At 41.6% G+C, this 21,649-nt stretch overlaps 2 protein-coding genes across 2 annotated transcripts; both read left to right on the top strand.

The window, feature by feature from the left end:
• Window positions 1–6,186: 6,186 nt before the first annotated feature.
• LOC131944973 (C-C chemokine receptor type 5-like) lies at window positions 6,187–9,084 on the top strand. Its single transcript, XM_059305896.1, has 3 exons — window positions 6,187–6,287; window positions 6,758–7,030; window positions 8,231–9,084. The coding sequence occupies exons 1-3, from the start codon at window positions 6,187–6,189 to the stop codon at window positions 8,904–8,906; spliced, it is 1,050 nt and encodes a 349-aa protein (XP_059161879.1). The 3' UTR covers window positions 8,907–9,084.
• Window positions 9,085–14,486: 5,402 nt separating this feature from the next.
• On the top strand, window positions 14,487–19,798 carry LOC131944974 (metabotropic glutamate receptor 4-like). Its single transcript, XM_059305897.1, has 2 exons — window positions 14,487–16,703; window positions 19,397–19,798. The coding sequence occupies exons 1-2, from the start codon at window positions 14,487–14,489 to the stop codon at window positions 19,796–19,798; spliced, it is 2,619 nt and encodes an 872-aa protein (XP_059161880.1).
• Window positions 19,799–21,649: the final 1,851 nt, after the last annotated feature.

The following is a 21,649-nucleotide window of genomic DNA, read 5'->3' on the forward strand; positions in this document are numbered from 1 at the left end:
ACAGAGTATAGAGAAAGTATTGTAATCGTGCAAAAAAATCGAGATTTTTACAGATCTCGACGTTTTACACCTCCCTGAGTCGGAAAAACATAATTTTGCAATCTTGTCCGTATGTCTGTGTGTATGTGTGTGTATGTGTGTCTGATAACTTGAGTACCGTTATAGCTAGGTTGATGAAATTACATTTATAAGTATATTATCGAATTTGTAGATCCGTATCGGCTTTTGAGCGATTTCCGATAACCGGAAGTGGTACTTTTTCTACTTTCAATTTTTCAAAAGCCTATAACTTGAGAAAGATAAATGAAATTTCAAAAGTAAAAGATCTAATTATCTGCCTTCTGTCAAATTTTGAGTAATTTCCGTTGACCGGAAGTAGTAATTTACGCTATTTCCGATTTCTCAAAAAGCGCATGTGAATTTATAAAGTACTAATAATACTCCGCACAATTAGACACATTTTGCTTGGCGTTCGCTTGGTGCGCAATTTTCTTTCCTACGAGAAGTAATTAAAAATTGATTAAAAATCATGTCTAGATTGTGATGTGCCATGTCCCGTAGTGTTATATAAGAATATTCGAGAAAGTTTAGGGGAGATTACTCCCGGTTTATTTAAATATGACTTACCCTTCTCCCAGACGTCTTGAAATACTGACGTCATGACGTCATAGCGTGCTGACGTCCCTGACGTCCACACTGTTCAGTTTTCTGAGTCAAGAGGCCAGCCATTATGACGTCATGTTCAATTACCTCACTGCCTTTATCTAGCCGATCTTTTCCGACAAGAATACGAGAACAGCTCGGATCAAAGTGATTAGATTCTGCATTAGGGCATGAGAGCCTGTAGGACACGCGTCGACCGTTGAAGACAGAGAGATGTAAAATGTTGCATATCCGCAACACAACATTAGGCGTAACTTAAACCCTAACAAAGTGTAGCCTGGACGTTGTCAACAGGTAGCTTGAACTGACCAGTTGTGTAGCTTGAACTGACCAGTTGTATAGCTTGAACTGACCAGTTGTGTAGCTTGAACTGACCAGTTGTGTAGCTGACCAGTTGTGTAGCTTGAACTGACCAGTTGTGTAACTGACCAGTTGTGTAGCTTGAACTGACCAGTTGTGTAGCTTGAACTGACCAGTTGTGTAGCTTGAACTGACCAGTTGTGTAGCTTGAACTGACCAGTTGTGTAGCTTGAACTGACCAGTTGTGTAGCTTGAACTGACCAGTTGTGTAGCTTGAACTGACCAGTTGTGTAGCTTGAACTGACCAGTTGTGTAGCTTGAACTGACCAGTTGTGTAGCTTGAACTGACCAGTTGTGTAGCTTGAACTGACCAGTTGTGTGCAGGTAACTTAAAACTGAACGAAAACGTACGCTAAAATCCACGTGCATTCATCGAATTCTTACGTGATGGATAGAGTGACATGTATTCATTTCTGATTTTTCCGACTTATTTTAGATTTCGTTAGATCACCACACGATAAATTTTAGAGATTCGAACATTAACGGTATGTTCACTTAGTCAAAGAGCGACGAACTCTCTAACCTGACTTAAACCTAACTCTAACAATGATCTTAACACTATGCACCGTACGAGAAGTGGACGCTAAGAACACGACGACAACAGATCACAACACAGGGGTTGAATTCAGCTGTCGCGACTGAATAAGAACTGAGTTTAATAACGGTAACAACAGTTGGCACGGAGGCCTTATTCCACATTAGTCACTCTTTTAGAATAAAATAAAAACATGTACAACACACCTAAATCAATCCCTCCACTACAGTGCTATATAGATTTGTTTACATATAACCACATCTCTCTATACATATTTGTTTACATATAACCACATCTCTCTATACATATTTGTTTACAGATAACCACATCTCTCTATACATATTTGTTTACATATAACCACATCTCTCTATACATATTTGTTTACATATAACCACATCTCTCTATACATATTTGTTTACATATAACCACATCTCTCTATACATATTTGTTTACATATAACCACATCTCTCTATACATATTTGTTTACATATAACCACATCTCTCTATACATATTTGTTTACATATAACAACATCTCTCTATACATATTTATTTACATATAACCACATCTCTCTATACATATTTGTTTACATATAACCACATCTCTCTATACATATTTATTTGTTTACATATCGTTTTATCCTCACCTTCAACAAGATTTTTTTTTGTTTAGCTTCGACAGAAGAAAAAAAAATTGCGTGTGAAGAAAAAGCTCATTAGATAAACAATTTTTTTATATTTTAATTAGCAGTTTCTTTCTTGTTGAGTGTTTGATCATTGAACACACACACATACACAAACACACACACACACACAAACATATATATATATATATATATATATATATATATATATATATATATATATATATATATATATATATATATGTAAGATAAATAGTAAATAGATGTACTAGATTTTGCCCTAATAAAGCCAAATGTATTTCTGTTTTTCCCTGTCTAAATTAGGAGCACGCGGTAACAGACGCCGTAACTCTAGTCAAAGACATATTCGGATGCCGGCAGATTAAATCAAAGACATATTGGGATGCCGGCAGATTAAATCAACCGGATTCCGGCCGGCGCTTCCTGCAGACGAGGTCCGGTAACCTGGGTCAAGCACGTCATGTAAGTCTAGATCGTCTGTTCCGACAAGAATGTTTACATGACTCTGGTGTCTGTGGGAGGGGAGATGGGAGGGGGAGATGGGAGGGTGGTTGTGTGTGCGGGGGGGGGGGGGAGTCATACTGAAGAAGATCGATATGAAACAGGTCATAAACTCAATAGACAATCCGCTCAGGCTATTTGACGATTCTGCGACAGAAAATTAACCGTCGGAAAATTAACCGTCGGAAAAATCACCGTCGGAAATCTATCGGTCGGGGTAAACGAATGGCCAGGGATGTTCGTCGTTCCTGCCCTGGGATCTAGCAGCTTATGGGCTGGTCTCCAGGCTAGATTGTCCCTTTATTCCAGTGTCAACTTATGGTCTCGTAGATTGTCCCTTTATTCCAGTGTCAACTTATGGGCTCGTAGATTGTTTCTTTATTCCAGTGTCAACTTATTGGCTCGTAGATTGCCCCTTTATTCCAGTGTCAACTTACGGGCTCGTAGATTGTTTCTTTATTCCAGTGTCAACTTATGGGCTCGTAGATTGTCCCTTTATTCCAGTGTCAACTTATGGGCTCGTAGATTGTTCCTTTATTCCAGTGTCAACTTATGGGCTCGTAGATTGTTTCTTTATTCCAGTGTCAACTTATTGGCTCGTAGATTGTTCCTTTATTCCAGTATCAATCAGGAGTTTCGGGACGGGTTCAATTTTTTGGACTGTAAAAATAAAGTTTCATTGAATATTCATGCTTTTATTATCATTTTAAATGCTTTCTGTTCTTGTCTAAAGTGTTAGATTATTTAAAAGTTGAAAGGGAGCAATTCGAAAAATACTGGAAATATTTAAAACAGCTGAGTCTAGAAAACTGTGGAGTCCTAAATGAATTTGTATTCAATTCTAAACTTTTATTTCTATATTTCGATTTAAAAAATTGATAATTTTCTTTGGCTAATTAATACTTTTAAAATGTTAGACCTATATGTATTGTAAAATTTTCTGATAAATAAGCTCCAACTCTTGAAGGGAAATCACTATTTCCATTTTTATTCGTTTTATTATAACGTAGAGCATGTTACATGTGGGGTGTATAGTACAGGTGACAGAGGGGTGGGGTAGGGAATTATCGAACAGCTCAGTTGAAATACAACCAGCCATAAAATTTATTGAATGCCATACAACGGCACTGACTCACAGTGTCAATTAAAAAATTTCAAAATGTGAACATTGATATGTGATTATAAACACTTTCTTGTATGGATTTTGTATGGCTATGTTACAGAGTCGACATAGTTGTTGTTTTTGTATATTTTCGGTAAATAAACTAAAATTTCTAAAAGCCAAAAACAATTTGTTATTTTTTTTTAGGTCAAACTGACATAAAAAAGTTTAAATTGATTTAAAATGCATGCTTTTAGCCTGAAAATCCAATTTCGTTAAAAAAACAAATTCAATAATTGTTCATTAATGGATTACGATTACTGAAAATATTTTTCTTAAAAGTTTGTACCTAATGACCCTAAGTTAAGCTCAGAATCTAATGTTGGTGCTAATTTGGTGCTAATGTCGGTGCTAATGTCGGTGCTAATGTCGGTGCTAATGTTGGTGCTAATGTTGGTGCTAATGTTGGTGCTAATGTTGATGCTAATGTTGATGCTAATGTCGGTGCTAATGTTGGCGCTAATGTTGGTGCTATTAGTGGTGCTCATGTTGGTGCTAATGATGGTGCTAATGTTGGTGCTAATGTCGGTGCTAATGTTGGCACTAATGTTGGTGCTAATGTTGGTGCTAATATTGGCGCTAATGTTGGTGCTAATGTTGGCGCTAATGTTGGCGCTAATGTTGGTGCTAATGTTGGTGCTAATGTTGGTGCTAATGTCGGTGCCAATGTTGGTGCTAATGTTGGTGCTAATGTTGGTGCTCATGTTGGTGCTAATGTTGGTGCTAATGTTGGTGCATATGTCGGTGCTAATGTTGGTGCTAATGTTGGCCCTAATTTTGGTGCTAATGTCGGTGCTTATGTTGGTGCTAATGTTAGTGATTAGTGCTGATGTTGGTGCTAATGTTGGTGCTAATGTCGGTGTTAATGCTGGTGCTAATGTCGGTGCTAATGTTAGTGTTAATGTTGGTGCTAATGTTAGTGATTAGTGCTGATGTTGGTGCTAATGCTGATGCTAATGTTGGTGCTAATTTTAGTGATTAGTGATGATGTTGGTGCTAATGTTTGTGTTAATGTTGGTGCTAATGTTGGTGCTTATGTTAGTGCTAATGTTGTTGCTAATGTTGGTGCTAATGTTAGTGCTAATGTTGGTGCTAATACTTGTGCTAATGTTGATGCTAATGTTGGTGATTAGTGCTGATGTTGGTGCTAATGTTGATGTTAATATGGTGCTAATGTTGGTGCTAATGTTGGTGCTAATGTTGGTACTAATGTTGATGCTAATGTTGGTGCTAATGTTGGTGCTAATGTTGGTGCTAATGTTGGTACTAATGTTGATGCTAATGTTGGTGCTAATGTTGGTACTAATGTTGATGCTAATGTTGGTGCTAATGTTGATGTTAATATGGTGCTAATGTTGGTGCTAATGTTGGTGCTAATGTTGGTACTAATGTTGATGCTAATGTTGGTGCTAATGTTGGTACTAATGTTGATGCTAATGTTGGTGCTAATGTTGGTACTAATGTTGATGCTAATGTTGGTGCTAATGCTGGTGCTAATGTTGGTGCTAATGTTGGTGCTAATGTTGGTGCTAATGTTGGTGCTAATGTTGGTGCTAATGTTGGTACTAATGTTGGTGCTAATGTTGGTGCTAATGTTGGTGCTAATGTTGGTGCTAATGTCGGTGCTAATGTTGGCGCTAATGTTGGTGCTAATGTTAGTGATTAGTGCTGATGTTGGTGCTCATGTTGGTGCTAATGTTAGTGATTAGTGCTGATGTTGGTGCTAATGTTGGTGCTAATGTTGGTGCTAATGTTAGTGATTAGTGCTAATGTTGGTGCTAATGTTAGTGCTAATGTGGTGCTAATGTTGGTGCTAATGTTGGTGCTAATGTTGGTGCTAATGTTGGTGCTAGTGTTGGTGTTAATTTTGGTGTTAATGTTGGTGCTAATGTTAGTGCTAATGTTGGTGCTAATGTTGGTGCTAATGTTGGTGTTAATGTTGGTGTTAATGTTGAAATTTTCGGGGGGGGGGGGATGCCTGGTATAAACTCTGGTTATTGTAGTTGTGATGGTGTGTCAAAAACATCAGTTTACGTCACGTGCTGTTATCTTCTTCTTTAGAACCATGAAGTGCAGACACTGACGTCATCAAGCATTTGACGTATAATCCTACAACTTACGTCACATGCCGGGGAGCTTTATCTGCTCCCAACACTACACGAAACACAACTCACGTCACAAACACACAGCCTACGTCACAAGACACATCTGACGTCACAAGGTCCACAGCTGACGTCACAAGACACACAGCTGACGTCACAAGACACACAAGTGACGTCACTCAGCTCTAGACTCAGAAGAAATGGAACTACCTGCCAACTACCTCCTGCTCAACAGCTCCATGCTGGAGATGAACGTCACATCCTACTCCTACTCCAAAGATCTGATCACAGCCACTGTCAAGTAAGTCATCAGGCCATTGGTAGATCTTTATTATTGTTCAGTTCGGCTCAACCTCCAATTGTCTTTGTGTTCAGTTCGGCTCAACCTCCCACTGTCTTTGTTCGGCTCAACCTCCCACTGTCTTTGTTCGGCTCAACCTCCCACTGTCTTTGTTCGGCTCAACCTCCCACTGTCTTTGTTCGGCTCAACCTCCCACTGTCTTTGTTCGGCTCAACCTCCCACTGTCTTTATGTTCAGTTCGGTTCAACCTCCCATTGTCTTTGTGTTCAGTTCGACTCAACCCCCCACTGTCTTTGTGTTTAGTTCGGCTCAACCGCCCACTGTCTTTGTGTTCAGTTCGGTTCAACCTCCAATAGTCTTTGGGTTCAGTAGGCTCATCCCCCAACTGTCTTTGTGTTCAGTTCGGTTCAACCTTCCACTGTCTTTGTGTTCAGTTAGGCTCAACCTCCCACTGTTGTTTAGATCTCCAGGTATTTCCAACCTCCAATTGTTATCTTTGTCCCCAGGTACGTGCAGCCCTCCATCTTTGTGTTCGGATTTATCGGCAACCTGCTCTCCTTCTGTGTGTTCATGACCCGGAAGATGCGGGCCGTCTCCACCAACGTGTACCTGGCCGCTCTGGCCGCCTGCAACTTCCTGTTTTTGGTGGCCAGCTCGGCGTCCTGGCTGGACCTCATGGGCTTCCGCATCATGCACACCAAGGGCATATGCCCACTCACCATCTACATCACCTACTGCTGCAGGTAAGATAATTTGTTTCCACATCATGCACACCAAGGGCATATGCCCTCTCACCATCTACATCACCTACTGCTGCATATAAAATTTGACCCTGGACTACACGTTGTTTATCGCAAATCTCTCTAGATAAATTCCGCCATTTAACTGTTTGAAAAGTTCATCCCATTTTATCACATAACGGCCTTTTTATTTTAGACATTAAGTTGTACATTTGGGGAAATGTGGTGTGGTCAGAAAATAGAGTGCATGACCACTAACATAAAGGTCTTGAGATGGGTACCTGCAGTGGCGGAACTAGAAAAAAGGGGCTCCCCCGCAAGGAAAAAATTAGGGCCCCCTATATATATATATATATATATATATATATATATATATATATATATATATATATATATATATATATATAATCTATATCCTAATTGAGTAATTAAGTCTACTTTATTGCAATATATAACCATTCTGAGAGAACAAACCAGACAAATTTAGTCCAAATCATCTTGGGTTAGAAATAGACATGGCCACTACTAAAAATGCTGCTCAAAAAATATATAAAGACGTAAGCTTTATCGTGAATGGTTTCTCGCGTTATGTTTATTTTTTTCATTTTTGGCTTTTATAAAATCAATTTTGAAAAAAAATTACTTTTATAGCTATATCATTGTTTATTATGTTTTATTTAAATAACAATTCAGAGAATCAATTGCTTTTTAATATACATAGTACAAAACTATTTAAATGAGCTTCGTGGGCATACCTATTTTAAAGAAGGGCAGTAAGTCATGGAAGTAGTGTGAATGTTTGCCTACATTTCAAACTATAGCTCTTGTAGATTTTAAAATATTTTTCTACGCAACAATCTCTGCTATAGTAGACCTGTTTTTTTTTTTTACAAAACCACTTTCAAGATGCATGAAAAACATAATTTTTGAAAAAAAAATTCATTGTTTTTTGGTGGGAACTGGGCCCCTAAACGTCCTGGCCCCCCCCCCCCCCCCCCCCCCCCGCATTGCGGGGTCTGGCGGTATGGTAGTTCCGCCCCTGGGTACCTGACATGAGTTATATACTTACAATTTAAATACAATGCGGGGTGTCCCTGAATTAAGTCAAAAAGTCTTCAAATAAATAACGCTGGAATTATTTAAGTAACGTTGCTTGTCCTCCATTGGCCTAGTTTATTGACCTTTCCTTGACCTTTCTTCCAGCTTCCTGTCGAGCTGGCTTGTCGTCTGCGTGACGTGGGAGAACTTCCTGATCAACTTCTCTCTGGTGAGGGCGACCTACCTGTGCACGGTACCCAAGGCGAGGACGGCAGTCCTTGGCCTAGTGGTCATCTCGGCCTTGCTGTACGACTTCGCCCTCTGGACCAGCGAGCTGGTGGCCAACCACGGCAACGGCACCTTGTACTGTATGGTGCCCAACAACCTCAAGCAAGTCATCTACGTCTTTACGGCCGTGGACACCATGGTAACCATGGTGATCCCCACCGCCATCATGCTGGTGCTAGTGGTGCCGTCTTGCGTCAAGAACATCATCATGACGCGGCGGGGGGAGAACCCGCTCCGCCCGCTCATGTCGCGGCGTCACCGCTCCCTGCTCCGCGTCTCCCGACTCCTCTGCGTCATCACGGGGTCTTTCATCATCCTGACGGCGCCGAGCCACGTGCAGAAGATCTGTGACGTCATACAGACATTTTTTTACGCCGAGTCCACGGAGAGGTACTCGTCCTCCGTCAACCTCACCTTCCTCTTTCAGACGCTCTACTGCGTCAGCCTCTCCTGCAACATTTTTTACTTCCTCATCTGGGGGAAAAACTTCAGGAAGGAAATCCTCAAGTTCTGTAAAACACTTCTGGCACTTTTCTTTAACCGAACAATGTAGGTCAGCGAAATGGTGGACAAACTAAAAATAGACTTATGAAACTGATTCTACTTCCTGTTTACTTCCAGGACTATAATGGAATCTTCTGGAAGTGACTTACCAGACGGAGAAAATAATGCTGCTAAATCCGGGCTTTTTGTTGAATTGTGTTTCCCTTTTAGTTAAGAAGATAAAAATATACAAACAAGTAACATGTTTGTGTTGTTTGTTCGAGCAAGTTCATTGACGGATTCAGAATTTTTTTCAGACATCTGTTCGTGAGATGAAATAGAAAAACAAATTATATAGAAATATGTCTGAAAGAAATGGTGGACGGATTTATTTTATTTTCTGAAAAGTATTTTTCCTTGAGTTACTTAAGCAGCCAGTAAGGTATTTCTGCCAGCAAATCTTTGGTTGGGTGGGGAACAAAGGAATAAAACAAATATGGTATCACAAAGTTTTGTTTGTCTTCAGGCGGCCGAAACATTTGTGTAAACATCTGTTATGGTGATGGTCTAATTATCTTGAAATGTTAACTCCCCACCAACATGGAAAGTCCAGAGGTGAAGTGTTGGCTCTAGGCAACATAGCATAAATACGAATTTCACAAAACATTGCGTGCCGCCATTTACTAAACTGACGTCATAAAGTTGTACTTATATGATTAATGATGAACGCACCTTGTCTCTTTTTTAAGGCGTCTTAAAGCGTCTATTTTTAAACAACACTTTAAAAACGTGAAGCGCCGAAACACTTTATTTTAGAACATCGAAACAGTCGGGAGATTTTCTTTTCTTCATTTTAAGACCAAACTACTACATGTTGGTTTAAACACACACACATACACACACACATATATATATATATATATATATATATATATATATATATATATATATATATATATATATATATATATATATATATATATCCAACATTCTCTATAGATAAGCTTTCTAGTAAAAAAAATGTGCCTATTCAGTGGCAAAGTTATTTTTTAAACTTGTATTTTAAAATGACCACTTGTTTCAAACTTTAAAGTCATTTTAATGAAAAAGAAAGAAAAGACAATTTATTTATTTTTCCATTTGAACAAGATACCATAGAACCAGGCGCCACTGAGTAAAACCACTTCAACTGGTTTACAAACTATTATCAGCCTGAAGGATATCGATTTAAAAGAAGTACATTAAATCAAGATTAGTTTATAGCTGCTCCTTTTATTGTCAACAATAACATACATCAGTGTACACAAACTCTGATAAATTTGTAAAGATGTTGAGTTTCAAATAGTTACAGTTAGTTCTGAAACATGTTTTATTTCAAACTGTTACTTCACTCACAATGTATGTGTGTGGGTTTGTGGAAAATATTCTTACTCAACTTTAAATCAATTCTTATAAAAAAAATATTAGTCGCTGAATATCTCAATTTTTATCAAAATAAATATTAAACGTTATGAAAATATATTGAGGATTATTTTATAATTAATATAATAATAATACAATGGACGGAATGGTCTGACGGTAGAGCGCTAGACTGCTAACCCGATAGTCTCGGTTCAAGTCTGTAGACCGTCCCTGAGTCCACCCAGCTCTAATGGGTACCTGACTCACGTAAGGGAAACAGGCGGATAGACATAGTGTTGACCATACTATCCCTCATATGTCCAGACCATTAAAATAGATGAACTTCACTTCATCTTCACTTCATCTGCCCTATGTGTCTTGGGCACGAACTGGAAAAGATGTGGATGTCGTATATTTCAATAAACAACAGCTGAGATAATCAATAGGTAAAGATTTCACTGAATCAGTCGGCTAAGCTGATTTCACTATTTCTCACAAGGAGCTGACCATAGACTCAACTAAGGGGCAGATAACTTTTGTTTAGAGTTTCTGATCGGGTTTTCAAGCAAGTAGTTTTAGTCGTGGCGTTGTCGTCTAGATAAAAATAAACTGATATAAAAAAGTAGACTCAAAAGATTCTGAGTGATTTGAAAACTTACTCAATTTTACTCTTGCACTAAATACCATTCAGTTAAATATTAAAACAAGTATTTAAAAATGTGTAATTTTTAAACGTACTTTAAATGTGGAAATAAACTAAACCGGGAGTGACCTCCCCTATACTTTCTCGAATATTCTAATATAACACTACGTGGGATGGCAACTCGGAATATAGACATGATTTTTATTTACTTAAACTTTTAAAAATAGAATAAAAGCTAGTAGAAAAAAGAATTGCGCACCAAGCGAACGCCAAAACAAAATGTGCATAATAGTGCGCAATATTATTAGCACTTTATAAATTTAAATTCGTTTTATGAGAAATCGGAAATAGCGTAAATTAGTACTTCCGGTCAACGGAAATTACTCAGAATTCGACAGAACGTAAAGAATTAGATCTTTTACTTACATGGGAAATTTCATTTATCTAACTGAAATAGTACTCAAGTTATAGGCTTTTGAAAAATTCAAAGTAGAAAAAGTACCACTTCCGGTTATCGGAAAGCACTCAAAAGTTGATACGGATCTATGATTTTGATAAAATACTTATATATGAAATTTTATCAACCTAGCTGTAACGGTACTCAAGCTATCGTGTTTACACACAGACATACACACACAGAGACAGACAGACACACAGATATACGGACAAGATTGCAAAATTATGTTTTTCCGTATCAGTGAGGTGTAAAACGTCGAGATTTGTAAAAATCTCGATTTTTTTTTTTTTTGCACGATTACAAGACTTTCTCTATATTTCGTAAATACGAGAAATTAAAAACTCTCTCCTTGGGTAAAGGCATTGTTCGGTAAATGTGTAGAACGTATGATTCTGGAGCGACAAATGCTTTTCATAAATAGGGGAAGTTCATTCGGTGCTTTTAGTGCAGTTAAAGCTGATCATTAGAAAGGATTGGTTTTTTTAATCTGTTTTATTTTTACCTTCGGTTCTGAAAGATTGTGTTTTTTGTTTTTTTTTTTTTTTTTTTTTTTTTTTGTACACTTCAACTGTTTGCTCGGTGACGAGGTCCCAAGAGATAGTTCTCCTAAAGACAAACAATGATGCTGTCGTTTAAACCCCACCTGCCGTCACTATCCCGCTCAGAGGGAGGCCCATTCTCGAGTTACGGGCCCTGATAATATCTTCAGCTAGAGATTCACTCCCCTTGTCCGCAATGAGCACCAATATGACAAGTAAAGTATTCGTGTTGTATTTATTTCTAAAGTTACCCTCCTGCTCTGATCAGTAATCTAGGGTTATGTCCCTTTGGCTCCTGAAATCCTGAAATGTTTATATATATGCTTGAATAGATAAACCTGCATCCTTTTTTTTAACCGGCTGGGTTTAATAAGAAATTATTAATAATATTATGTTACTCGATTGAATAAAAAAAATTGTCAACAATTCTTCTCCCCCCCCCCCCCCCCCCCTACAGAAGTTTCAAGTGCCACCTACAGAGAAATGTCTGAAAGAACCCTGATTAAAGAAGAATTGCATCCACACCACTAGCATATTTGCTATTTTGTTCTTTCAATCTTTAATTTATGAGACAGTTCTACACCACACAACTATTCTACATGTCTGACCCTTTAGTTTTAGTAAAATAATGGTAACTTAATGACCATTGACACTTTGGTTCTCAAGTAAGTACATACTGTAACTATACTAACCCAGGGGTCGGCAACCTGCGGCTCGCGAGCCGCATGCGGCTCTTTTGATGTCAAGGTGCGGCTCTCGAATTCCATACACGAATATTAATAGCTGTATTATTTTATGTTCAAATATCATAAAAAATATTATACTATAAAGCAAAACAACTTTAAACAGGATTAAAACACTCATCAAAGAGCAGCGAGAATAGGTGAGGCAGAAAGTATACGGACCCCCAGACGTGCTGTAACCAACACCGTAACGACTATTCCATGTTTGCCACTGTTGAAGTGCCGCCTTTTTCGAATATCGTTAAATGGCGAATGTTATTTTTTATTAAGAATGCATTTCTCTACCTGTCAGTATGCATTAATTTGACCTGAGTGACGAAGTATTTTAGTTATTAGATTACTACGGTTGAGCTATAAGGTACTGGGTTCGTATAGGGTGAAAGAGAGAACCGAAAGACAGAAGCGACCGATACAGTAATCAAACCGATTTCCAAACCAGTTAGTCAGAGTTTGCCGTGAAAGATACATACTGAACCAGCGGTGTCCGTAAAGAAAGAAAAATAAGATATGGGCTTCTAAAGTGGATTGCGATAGTCATATAGTTATATTATGTGATTACTAATTTTATCATAGCAGATCTAGCTAAAACAGTTTTTGTGCGAAACATTTGTATATATTTATTTCAAATCAAAAAGCAAATTTATTTACCTAATCCTTATCAAATACCAAAATATTGAAAAAATAATGTTAGTGGCTCTTTAAAAACTGGAAATTTTTGAAAATTGTAATTTTTGGCTCTTCCGTCTCAAAAGGTTGCCGACCCCTGTACTAACCTGAATTTTAAAATCATTTTAGTCCCTTTTTAACAAGCCTTTAGTAAGGGATTCCGAAATTATGTATAAGCATATCAATCAACTAGTATACTTATGCATATTTTAACAATACATAAGCAATGATTTTTAAAATTAAACTAAGGTGTCCATAATCAAAACAAAAATACAGTACAACATTTATTTTTGTATAATATCAAGTAGTATACATTTTGCTGACTTTTCTTATCAATTGTATGCGTTTAAAAAAAAAACTGTATTAACTATGGTGTATAAGTATATAATTTTTTTTCAATTAGAATTTTTTCATTTATTCTATTTAGTTGTTTCCCTTGCATGTAAAATTGTTTTTATTTTTACGACACAATGGTAATATTGAACTCGGTCTTAGGCCGCGCCTTTTTCAAAATTAAACTAAGCACAGTATGCCCTACAAAAAATAAATAAATAAATGTGTGTGTATATATATATATATATATATATATATATATATATATATATATATATATATATATATATATATATATATATATATATATATATATACATATATATATAAACACACATATATATATGTATGTATATGTAGGTATATAGGTATAATGGTATATAAGATGCGTGACGCCCCCCCCCCCTCCCCACCACACACAGCCTAGAGAAACATCTACATCTGCGCAGCGCGCTAATTGCTTTAATAATACGTACACTAGCACGCGATGGTGGAGGGCTGGTGGGGGGGGGGGGGATTAAAACGGAAGCTGTATATAGATTAGCTGCGGACTAGAAACCTCCCGCTCTCATTGTGTTTTACTTGTGGGGTGGTGGTCCCATCAGATGGTGAGATGTCTGCTGGTGTATCACGTGATTTGGACAAACTGCCCAGGGCTGGCTGCGATAGCCATCTTAGATAAGTACTTTGTTAACCCAATCAATACCAGACTCTAATTAATGAGAGTTATTAAATAGTTAAATCAAGCGTGTAAAACAAGTTTGTGGAATTTTATTGCTGTGGTCTAGAATTACGATAACCTATTACTTGGGATACTTCAGGTTAGTAACCTGCTACTTTGGGTTACTGCAGAAATTTTTAGCCCACCATGGAGGTTACTGGACAAGTCTGGTTACTGAAAGATGTGTCGTTCTGTGTCTGGTTCTGGATACTTTCGGAGAGTTACTTGTGTACGGCAGACAGTGCAGGTGAGTTTAAATTCCAAAACATCGACAGGAGGGTGTTCTCTAAACCAGGCGACATCAACATTGGCGCCGTCGTCATGGCAACGCAGGCGGCGTCCGCCGGTGTCTGTAGCCCCAACATCCGGAAAGGCTCGAAGGCGCTGGAGTACACGGAGTCCGTGGCGTTTGCTGTCCAGGCTGTCAACGACAGACCCGACCTGCTTCCCAACATCACCCTAGGGTACCACATCCTCAACGACTGCACGCTGGCCGCGGTCGCCTTAGCTCAGTCGCTGTCTTTCATACCCAGGTCAGACGAGAGCTGCGTTTGGAGAAGTCAAGCACCAACAGTTTGTGCAGACGATATTTTGGCGGCTTATGACGTCATAGGCGTGCTGGCGCCCCTACGCAGCAGCACCGCCGCCCCCGTCTCGTTGGTCTACACCCCCGCTCGGATCCCCCTCATAGGGGCCGTGACGTCGTCGGATGAATTCAGCGATAAAAAAATCCATCCTTACTTTTTCAGAGTGATCGGCCCTGATAAGTTCCAGGTTAAAGCGATACTGCACTTCATAACGAGGCACGGCTGGAGCTACGTCTCCGTGGTGTACATAGAGGGCGCCTACGGGGAGCGCGCCATGGACACCATCGCCACCCTGGCGCCCGACTTCCGCATCTGCCTGGCATCCTGGACCCGGGTCAAGGCCAGCGAGGACACAGACGACACAGCTCGGACACTGCTCAACTTCCGGTCAGCGCGTGTCGTCATCGTTTTCCTAGAGGCGGACAATTTTGTCCGGCTGGTGACGTCAGTGGACCGTCTCAACGCCACGGGGCATTTTATCTGGGTCGCCAGTGACGCCGTGGACAACGCGGCCATGGAAGTTTTACTTCCGGTGAAAGACGGCATCATGGGAGCTTTCTTCTTCTCCTTCTACGCCCCGCTCGTGCCTGACTTCTACACCTACATCCAGCGACAAAGCATCTCAAACTCCACAAACCCCTGGTTCAAACCCAACTGGGAAAGTCTGAACGGCTGCTCGTTCAAGTCTGGCACTTGTGATGAAGTCATCGACGACGTCAGCATGTCCAGGCTGGATTTTAAAACGTACTCAACTTTTCAGATGGACGCGGTGTTAGCACTTGCACACGGCGCACATAAACTCATTTCCGGTGTGTGTCCTGGTTTCAGCGGAAGTAGAGTCCGCGCATGCGTGAAGCCTGAGCTACTGCATCACTATCTGCAGAACCTGTCGTTCACAGGCTACAGTGGGCGTGTACAGTTTGACGAGAACGGTGACTCTGTGGGCAGGTACGTGGTGCATCAGGTGACTGACGGTGGTGACGCCACGCCCCTGGGGTACGGGGGGCCGGGGTTCGTGTCACCAGGGGGGTTCAGAAAACTTGAAGTGGCCTTCTATGACGAGGCGGACCAAACACTGACCTACACAAGTCATGCCATTTCCTGGAGTCATCTGAAAGAATTTGACGCAGGAAAAACTTATGTAACTGATTTAGGGAATAGTTCGACTCCTCGAGCGTCTGACGCAGGGAGGAGCATGACGCCACCGGAGTCAGTCTGCAGCCGACCGTGTGTGTCGGGCGAGTACAGGATCCAGAAGAAACCCCTCTGTTGCTGGGAGTGTCGGGCGTGCCGGAACAACGAGAAGACGACCCCCGGGGGGTGTGAGGAATGTCCTGCCCTCAGCTGGCCTGACGCCGACTCTAACCTCACCACCTGCTCACCAATTCCGTTAACGCGGCCGGAAATCACAAGCGTGTTGTCGCTGCTTCAGATCATCCTGGCCCTACTCCTCGCCATCTTGAGCTGTGGTGTGTTGGGGGCGTTCATCCACCTACGTCATCACCCTATCATAGCAGCAGCCAGCCGGGACCTCAGCCTAATTCAGTTCCCAGCATTACTCGTTGCTTGTGTGACGGTCGTGTGTCTCCAGACCTACCCGACACACCAGATGTGTAGTGTGCTGTACTTCACGTTCTGCCTGAGTTTGACCTCTCTGTACTCACCTGTGTTGGTCAAGGTCGTCAGGATATATCGAGTCATGAACAACGCGTCACTCACTAGACTCGTGGGCCAGGCGTCACTGACTCTTCTATCGGTGGGGTTAATCCTCATCCAGGTAATATTCGCTGCATTTTAATTTTACCTGTGTGTGAGTAGCTTCCATTTTCAATTTCTAATTAAGCTACCCATCTAAATTTTAAAACCTGGAAATTAAAATTTAGTGGAGGGTGTAATGATGAGAGGAGTTGTTCCTGTCAGACATCTCTCAATCTTCCCACCCACTTACCCCCTCCCACCCCCCCACCCCACCCCCCCCCCCCCTCCACTCCCGGCAATGTTACGTGCCCAATGCCCCCTCTCTCGGGGATAAATGTCTAAAAGAAACCACATTTGGAAGGAGGGGGGGGGGTGTACCATTTATGCACGGCGACTTACGTGCAGTCATTTTAAATTCAAACACCGCATCTTAATCAAATAAAGAAATCTAATTATAATACCACATCTTAACCAAATAAAGAAATCTCGCTACGTGCTAGTATAATGTTCGTAACATCTGAAAGATCGCAAATATTTTACCACGGGAAACGTAAACAGAAATGTTTGTATTAGAGGAGTCGATAAGCGAGTTATCTTTTAGTTTGACAAAATGTCATGTGGCAAATTAGTCTAGCGGGGACACAAGCAGCTGACAGTGACACAAGCAGCTGACAGTGACACAAGCAGCTGACAGTGACACAAGCAGCTGACAGTGACACAAGCAGCTGACAGTGACACGCGATTATTGTCACACGTGAAAGTGACACTTAAAAAAAAACGATTAGTTGCTGTTGGTTGGTCGAATTTTATAGCACGTGATCAGGTCACATGACTGGTTGGTATCACGTGATTCCCGGGTAAGAGACGAAACTTTATGATCCCTACAGACACGCAGTAGAGAATATGACAATTTGATATAAGTCTGATATACACAGTCTAGTTAAATTGGCTTTCACACATGTATCCCTCACACACATCATTTCTCTCACTAACACACAGAGGCGTAGCGACCCTTCCCGGCGCCCGGGGACAAACTTTCAATATGGCGCCCCCCTTGGGAACAACCTTTCAATTTTCAATTAGCATCCCCCCCTCAAACTTTCAATTTACACCACCCCCTCAAACTTTCAATTGCACCCCACCCCTCAAAATTTCAATTTGCAACCCCCACCCCCCGATATATATTTTTTACAACCCATTTTGGCGCCCCCTAAGGTCGGCGCCCGGGGACATATCTACTCTCCCCGGCCTCCCCCCCCCCCCTCGCTACACCTCTGCTAACACACATCACACGCAACACACACACAACAAACACTACACACAACATTTCTCTCACTAACACACACACACACACGTAACTATAGCTTAAAGTTGAAGTTTTCACTTGGTTATGCCAATGAGAAAATGTTGAATATCCTCAGCTCAAAATTATAAAAATGTAGGCCTATTTGTGTGCAGCTTCTTCAAAACAATATGAATATTTAATGGATAATTTCAAGAAGACAACTCTTCACTTCGCCACCTCTGTTTAAAAATCTTTATTGGCCTTTAGGTTTAAAAATTATTCATTTCTCCTTTATAAATATTTCCTTTTTTTTTAAAAATAATTTCGTAACTTAAAGGTTAATTTTGGTTAAAAGTTTCGTGGAAAATTTCGTGAATTAACCATTCATGAATTCAGCCGTGTAGAACAGAAGTTTGTATTGTATGACAGTCAAATGGCTTTTGTTCTATTAAGTGAATAAAAAAAGGACGAGAGTCCTAAAGTCAGACTGGGATAGGTGGGAAAGGGGGGGGGGGGGGTAAAATGTTAGAGATCGTTATGGTCAGTCATAATGTGACAGGTAGGTGGGAGGGGGGGTGACTGACGGACGGTGGACAGGTGTGTGACGAATAAAAAAAAATTCCGGGCGTCAGATCCAATCCAAATTTATGGCTGATTAGTTCAATCTTCGTAGGAATAATTTTTTAATAGAATAATTTGATGTCATTTAACGTTCGTTCATTATTGACAATCTAGAATGCCTATGGTTAGCATGCCATTTAAGAATATCGATTAAGAAGATAAGCAGCATTCGCGAAAATCTGGCAAAAAATGTCAGACTTACATAAATGTTTCAGCAGTTTGTTTGAGTAAATGTAAGTTTATGAGCCTTGGGCCATGTTCTACAGTCTACAATTAAATAAGGGAGTGGTTATTAAAACTCATTTTCTTGACATTAATTAAAATCTAGCGTAGGAGTTATTTAGAAGAGATTTAATTGTAGTGACGGATGTGGTTTTGGTTGGGGCAATGAGCTAATAGGACGCGTACACGCATGCGTGTATAGAAATTGTAGTTTCATTCGTGTATAGGATGCATACACGCATGTGTGTATACGATGTGTGGTTTTGTGCGTGTATTGGATGTGTGGTTTCGTGCGTGTATTGGATGTGTGGTTTCATGCGTGTATATGATGTGCAGTTTCGTGCGTGTATTCGATGCGTGGTTTCATGCGTGTATAGGACATGTAGCTTCATGCGTGTATATGATGTATTGTTTCATGCATGTAGTGTAGACCACACACACATGGCCGTATGTAAACTATGATCAACATTTATATCAGAACATAAAAATTGTGTTCAATGCAACTGATTTATTTGATGTTTGTTTTTTCTGAGTTTTAGATATATGAGCTCTAAAACACAATGTGTCTATAACATGTGTTTAAAATATGTGTCTATATCACTTGTCTATATATTGTCTATATCACGTTGTCGTTTCCCCCACAGCTTCTACTATGTATCTACGTGACCTTGACCTACAGACCAACAGCCAAGGCCACCCAGCCCGTGCTGACAGAAAAGTTCGTTGAACTCGCCTGCGACCTGACCTTCCCTGGCCTCGTGACTTTCCTGACCTACAACCTCGTCCTCGTCTCCCTTTGCTCCGTCTTCGCCTTCAAGAGCCGGAAACTCCCCGACAATTTCAACGAGTCCCGGTTCATCTCGATGTGCGTGTCCACCACGCTGGTCATCTGGCTGGCCTTCATCCCCACCTACTTCACGGCTGGACGTGAGTACGTCCGTGTGCTGCTGCTCTCCGTCTCGCTCATCCTCAACCACACGGTGGCGCTGGTCTTTCTCTTCCTGCCCAAAGTCTACGCCGCCGTCTACCTGCTGGAGCAGGTGTGACGTGTTTGGTGCGGCGTGGGTGGGGACCGTCGTAGTACAGGCAGGGGACCGTCGTAGTGCAGACAGGAGACCGTCGTAGTGCAGACAGGGACCGTCGTAGTGCAGACAGGGGACCGTCGTAGTACAGACAGGGGACCGTCGTAGTACAGACAGGGGACCGTCGTAGTGCAGACAGGGACCGTCGTAGTGCAGACAGGGGACCGTCGTAGTACAGACAGGGGACCGTCGTAGTGCAGACAGGGGACCGTCGTAGTGCAGACAGGGACCGTCGTAGTGCAGACAGGGGACCGTCGTAGTGACCGTCGTAGTGCAGACAGGGGACCGTCGTAGTGCAGACAGAGACCGTCGTAGTGACCGTCGTAGTGCAGACAGGGGACCGTCGTAGTGCAGACAGGGGACCGTCGTAGTGACCGTCGTACTGCAGACAGGGACCGTCGTAGTGCAGACAGGGACCGTCGTAGTAACCGTCGTAGTGCAGACTGAGGACCGTCGTAGTGCAGACTGTGGCCCGTCGTAGTGCAGACAGGGACCGTCGTAGTGCAGACAGGGGACCGTCGTAGTGACCGTCGTAGTGCAGACAGGGACCGTCGTAGTGCAGACAGGGACCGTCGTAGTAACCGTCGTAGTACAGACAGGGACCGTCGTAGTGCAGACATGGACCGTCGTAGAACAGGCAGGGACCGTCGTAGTGCAGACAGGGGACCGTCGTAGTGCAGACAGGGGACCGTCGTAGTGACCGTCGTAGTGCAGACTGAGGACCGTCGTAGTGCAGACTGTGGACCGTCGTAGTGCAGACAGGGACCGTCGTAGTGCAGACAGGGGACCGTCGTAGTGACCGTCGTAGTGCAGACAGGGGAGCGTCGTAGTGACCGTCGTAGTGCAGACAGGGACCGTCGTAGTACAGACAGGGACCGTCGTAGTGCAGACAGGGGACCGTCGTAGTACAGACAGGGACCGTCGTAGTGCAGACAGGGGACCGTCGTAGTGACCGTCGTACTGCAGACAGGGACCGTCGTAGTGCAGACAGGGACCGTCGTAGTAACCGTCGTAGTGCAGACTGAGGACCGTCGTAGTGCAGACTGTGGACCGTCGTAGTGCAGACAGGGACCGTCGTAGCGCAGACAGGGGACCGTCGTAGTGACCGTCGTAGTGCAGACAGGGACCGTCGTAGTGCAGACAGGGACCGTCGTAGTAACCGTCGTAGTACAGACAGGGACCGTCGTAGTGCAGACATGGACCGTCGTAGAACAGGCAGGGACCGTCGTAGTGCAGACAGGGGACCGTCGTAGTGCAGACAGGGGACCGTCGTAGTGACCGTCGTAGTGCAGACTGAGGACCGTCGTAGTGACCGTCGTAGTGCAGACAGGGACCGTCGTAGTACAGACAGGGACCGTCGTAGTGCAGACAGGGACCGTCGTAGTGCAGACAGGGACCGTCCTAGTATAGGCAGGGGACCGTCGTAGTGCAGACAGGGACCGTCGTAGTGACCGTCGTAGTATAGGCAGGGGACCGTCGTAGATTGTAATGTATGTAATTTATTACTCAGGACGGGTCTTGTTATGTCTCAGCAGGTCAGTGTGTACATTTTAAGTTTTTGATGTCATAGAATAAATTAAAATTAACTAAAACAACATTTCAGCATCTATTGATATATTTGTCAAAACAAAATGTTTTTGGTCACTATTTGAATCGATAAAGGGAGGTAACTAATAAAATATGAAACTTTTTTTTTTTACTTCCAACACTAAAAGCTTTTAAATTTTAACGTTATTTATTGCATTTAAAATCACTTTTATCTTGTGATGATGAGAAATTTTATAAAAAGTTCGATTCGCTTTAAAAATTTTAATT

The sequence above is a fragment of the Physella acuta genome, unplaced genomic scaffold, assembly GCF_028476545.2.
Source record: "Physella acuta isolate Inbredline_101_S28 unplaced genomic scaffold, ASM2847654v3 ptg000516l, whole genome shotgun sequence".
Taxonomy (NCBI): Eukaryota; Metazoa; Mollusca; class Gastropoda; family Physidae; genus Physella; species Physella acuta.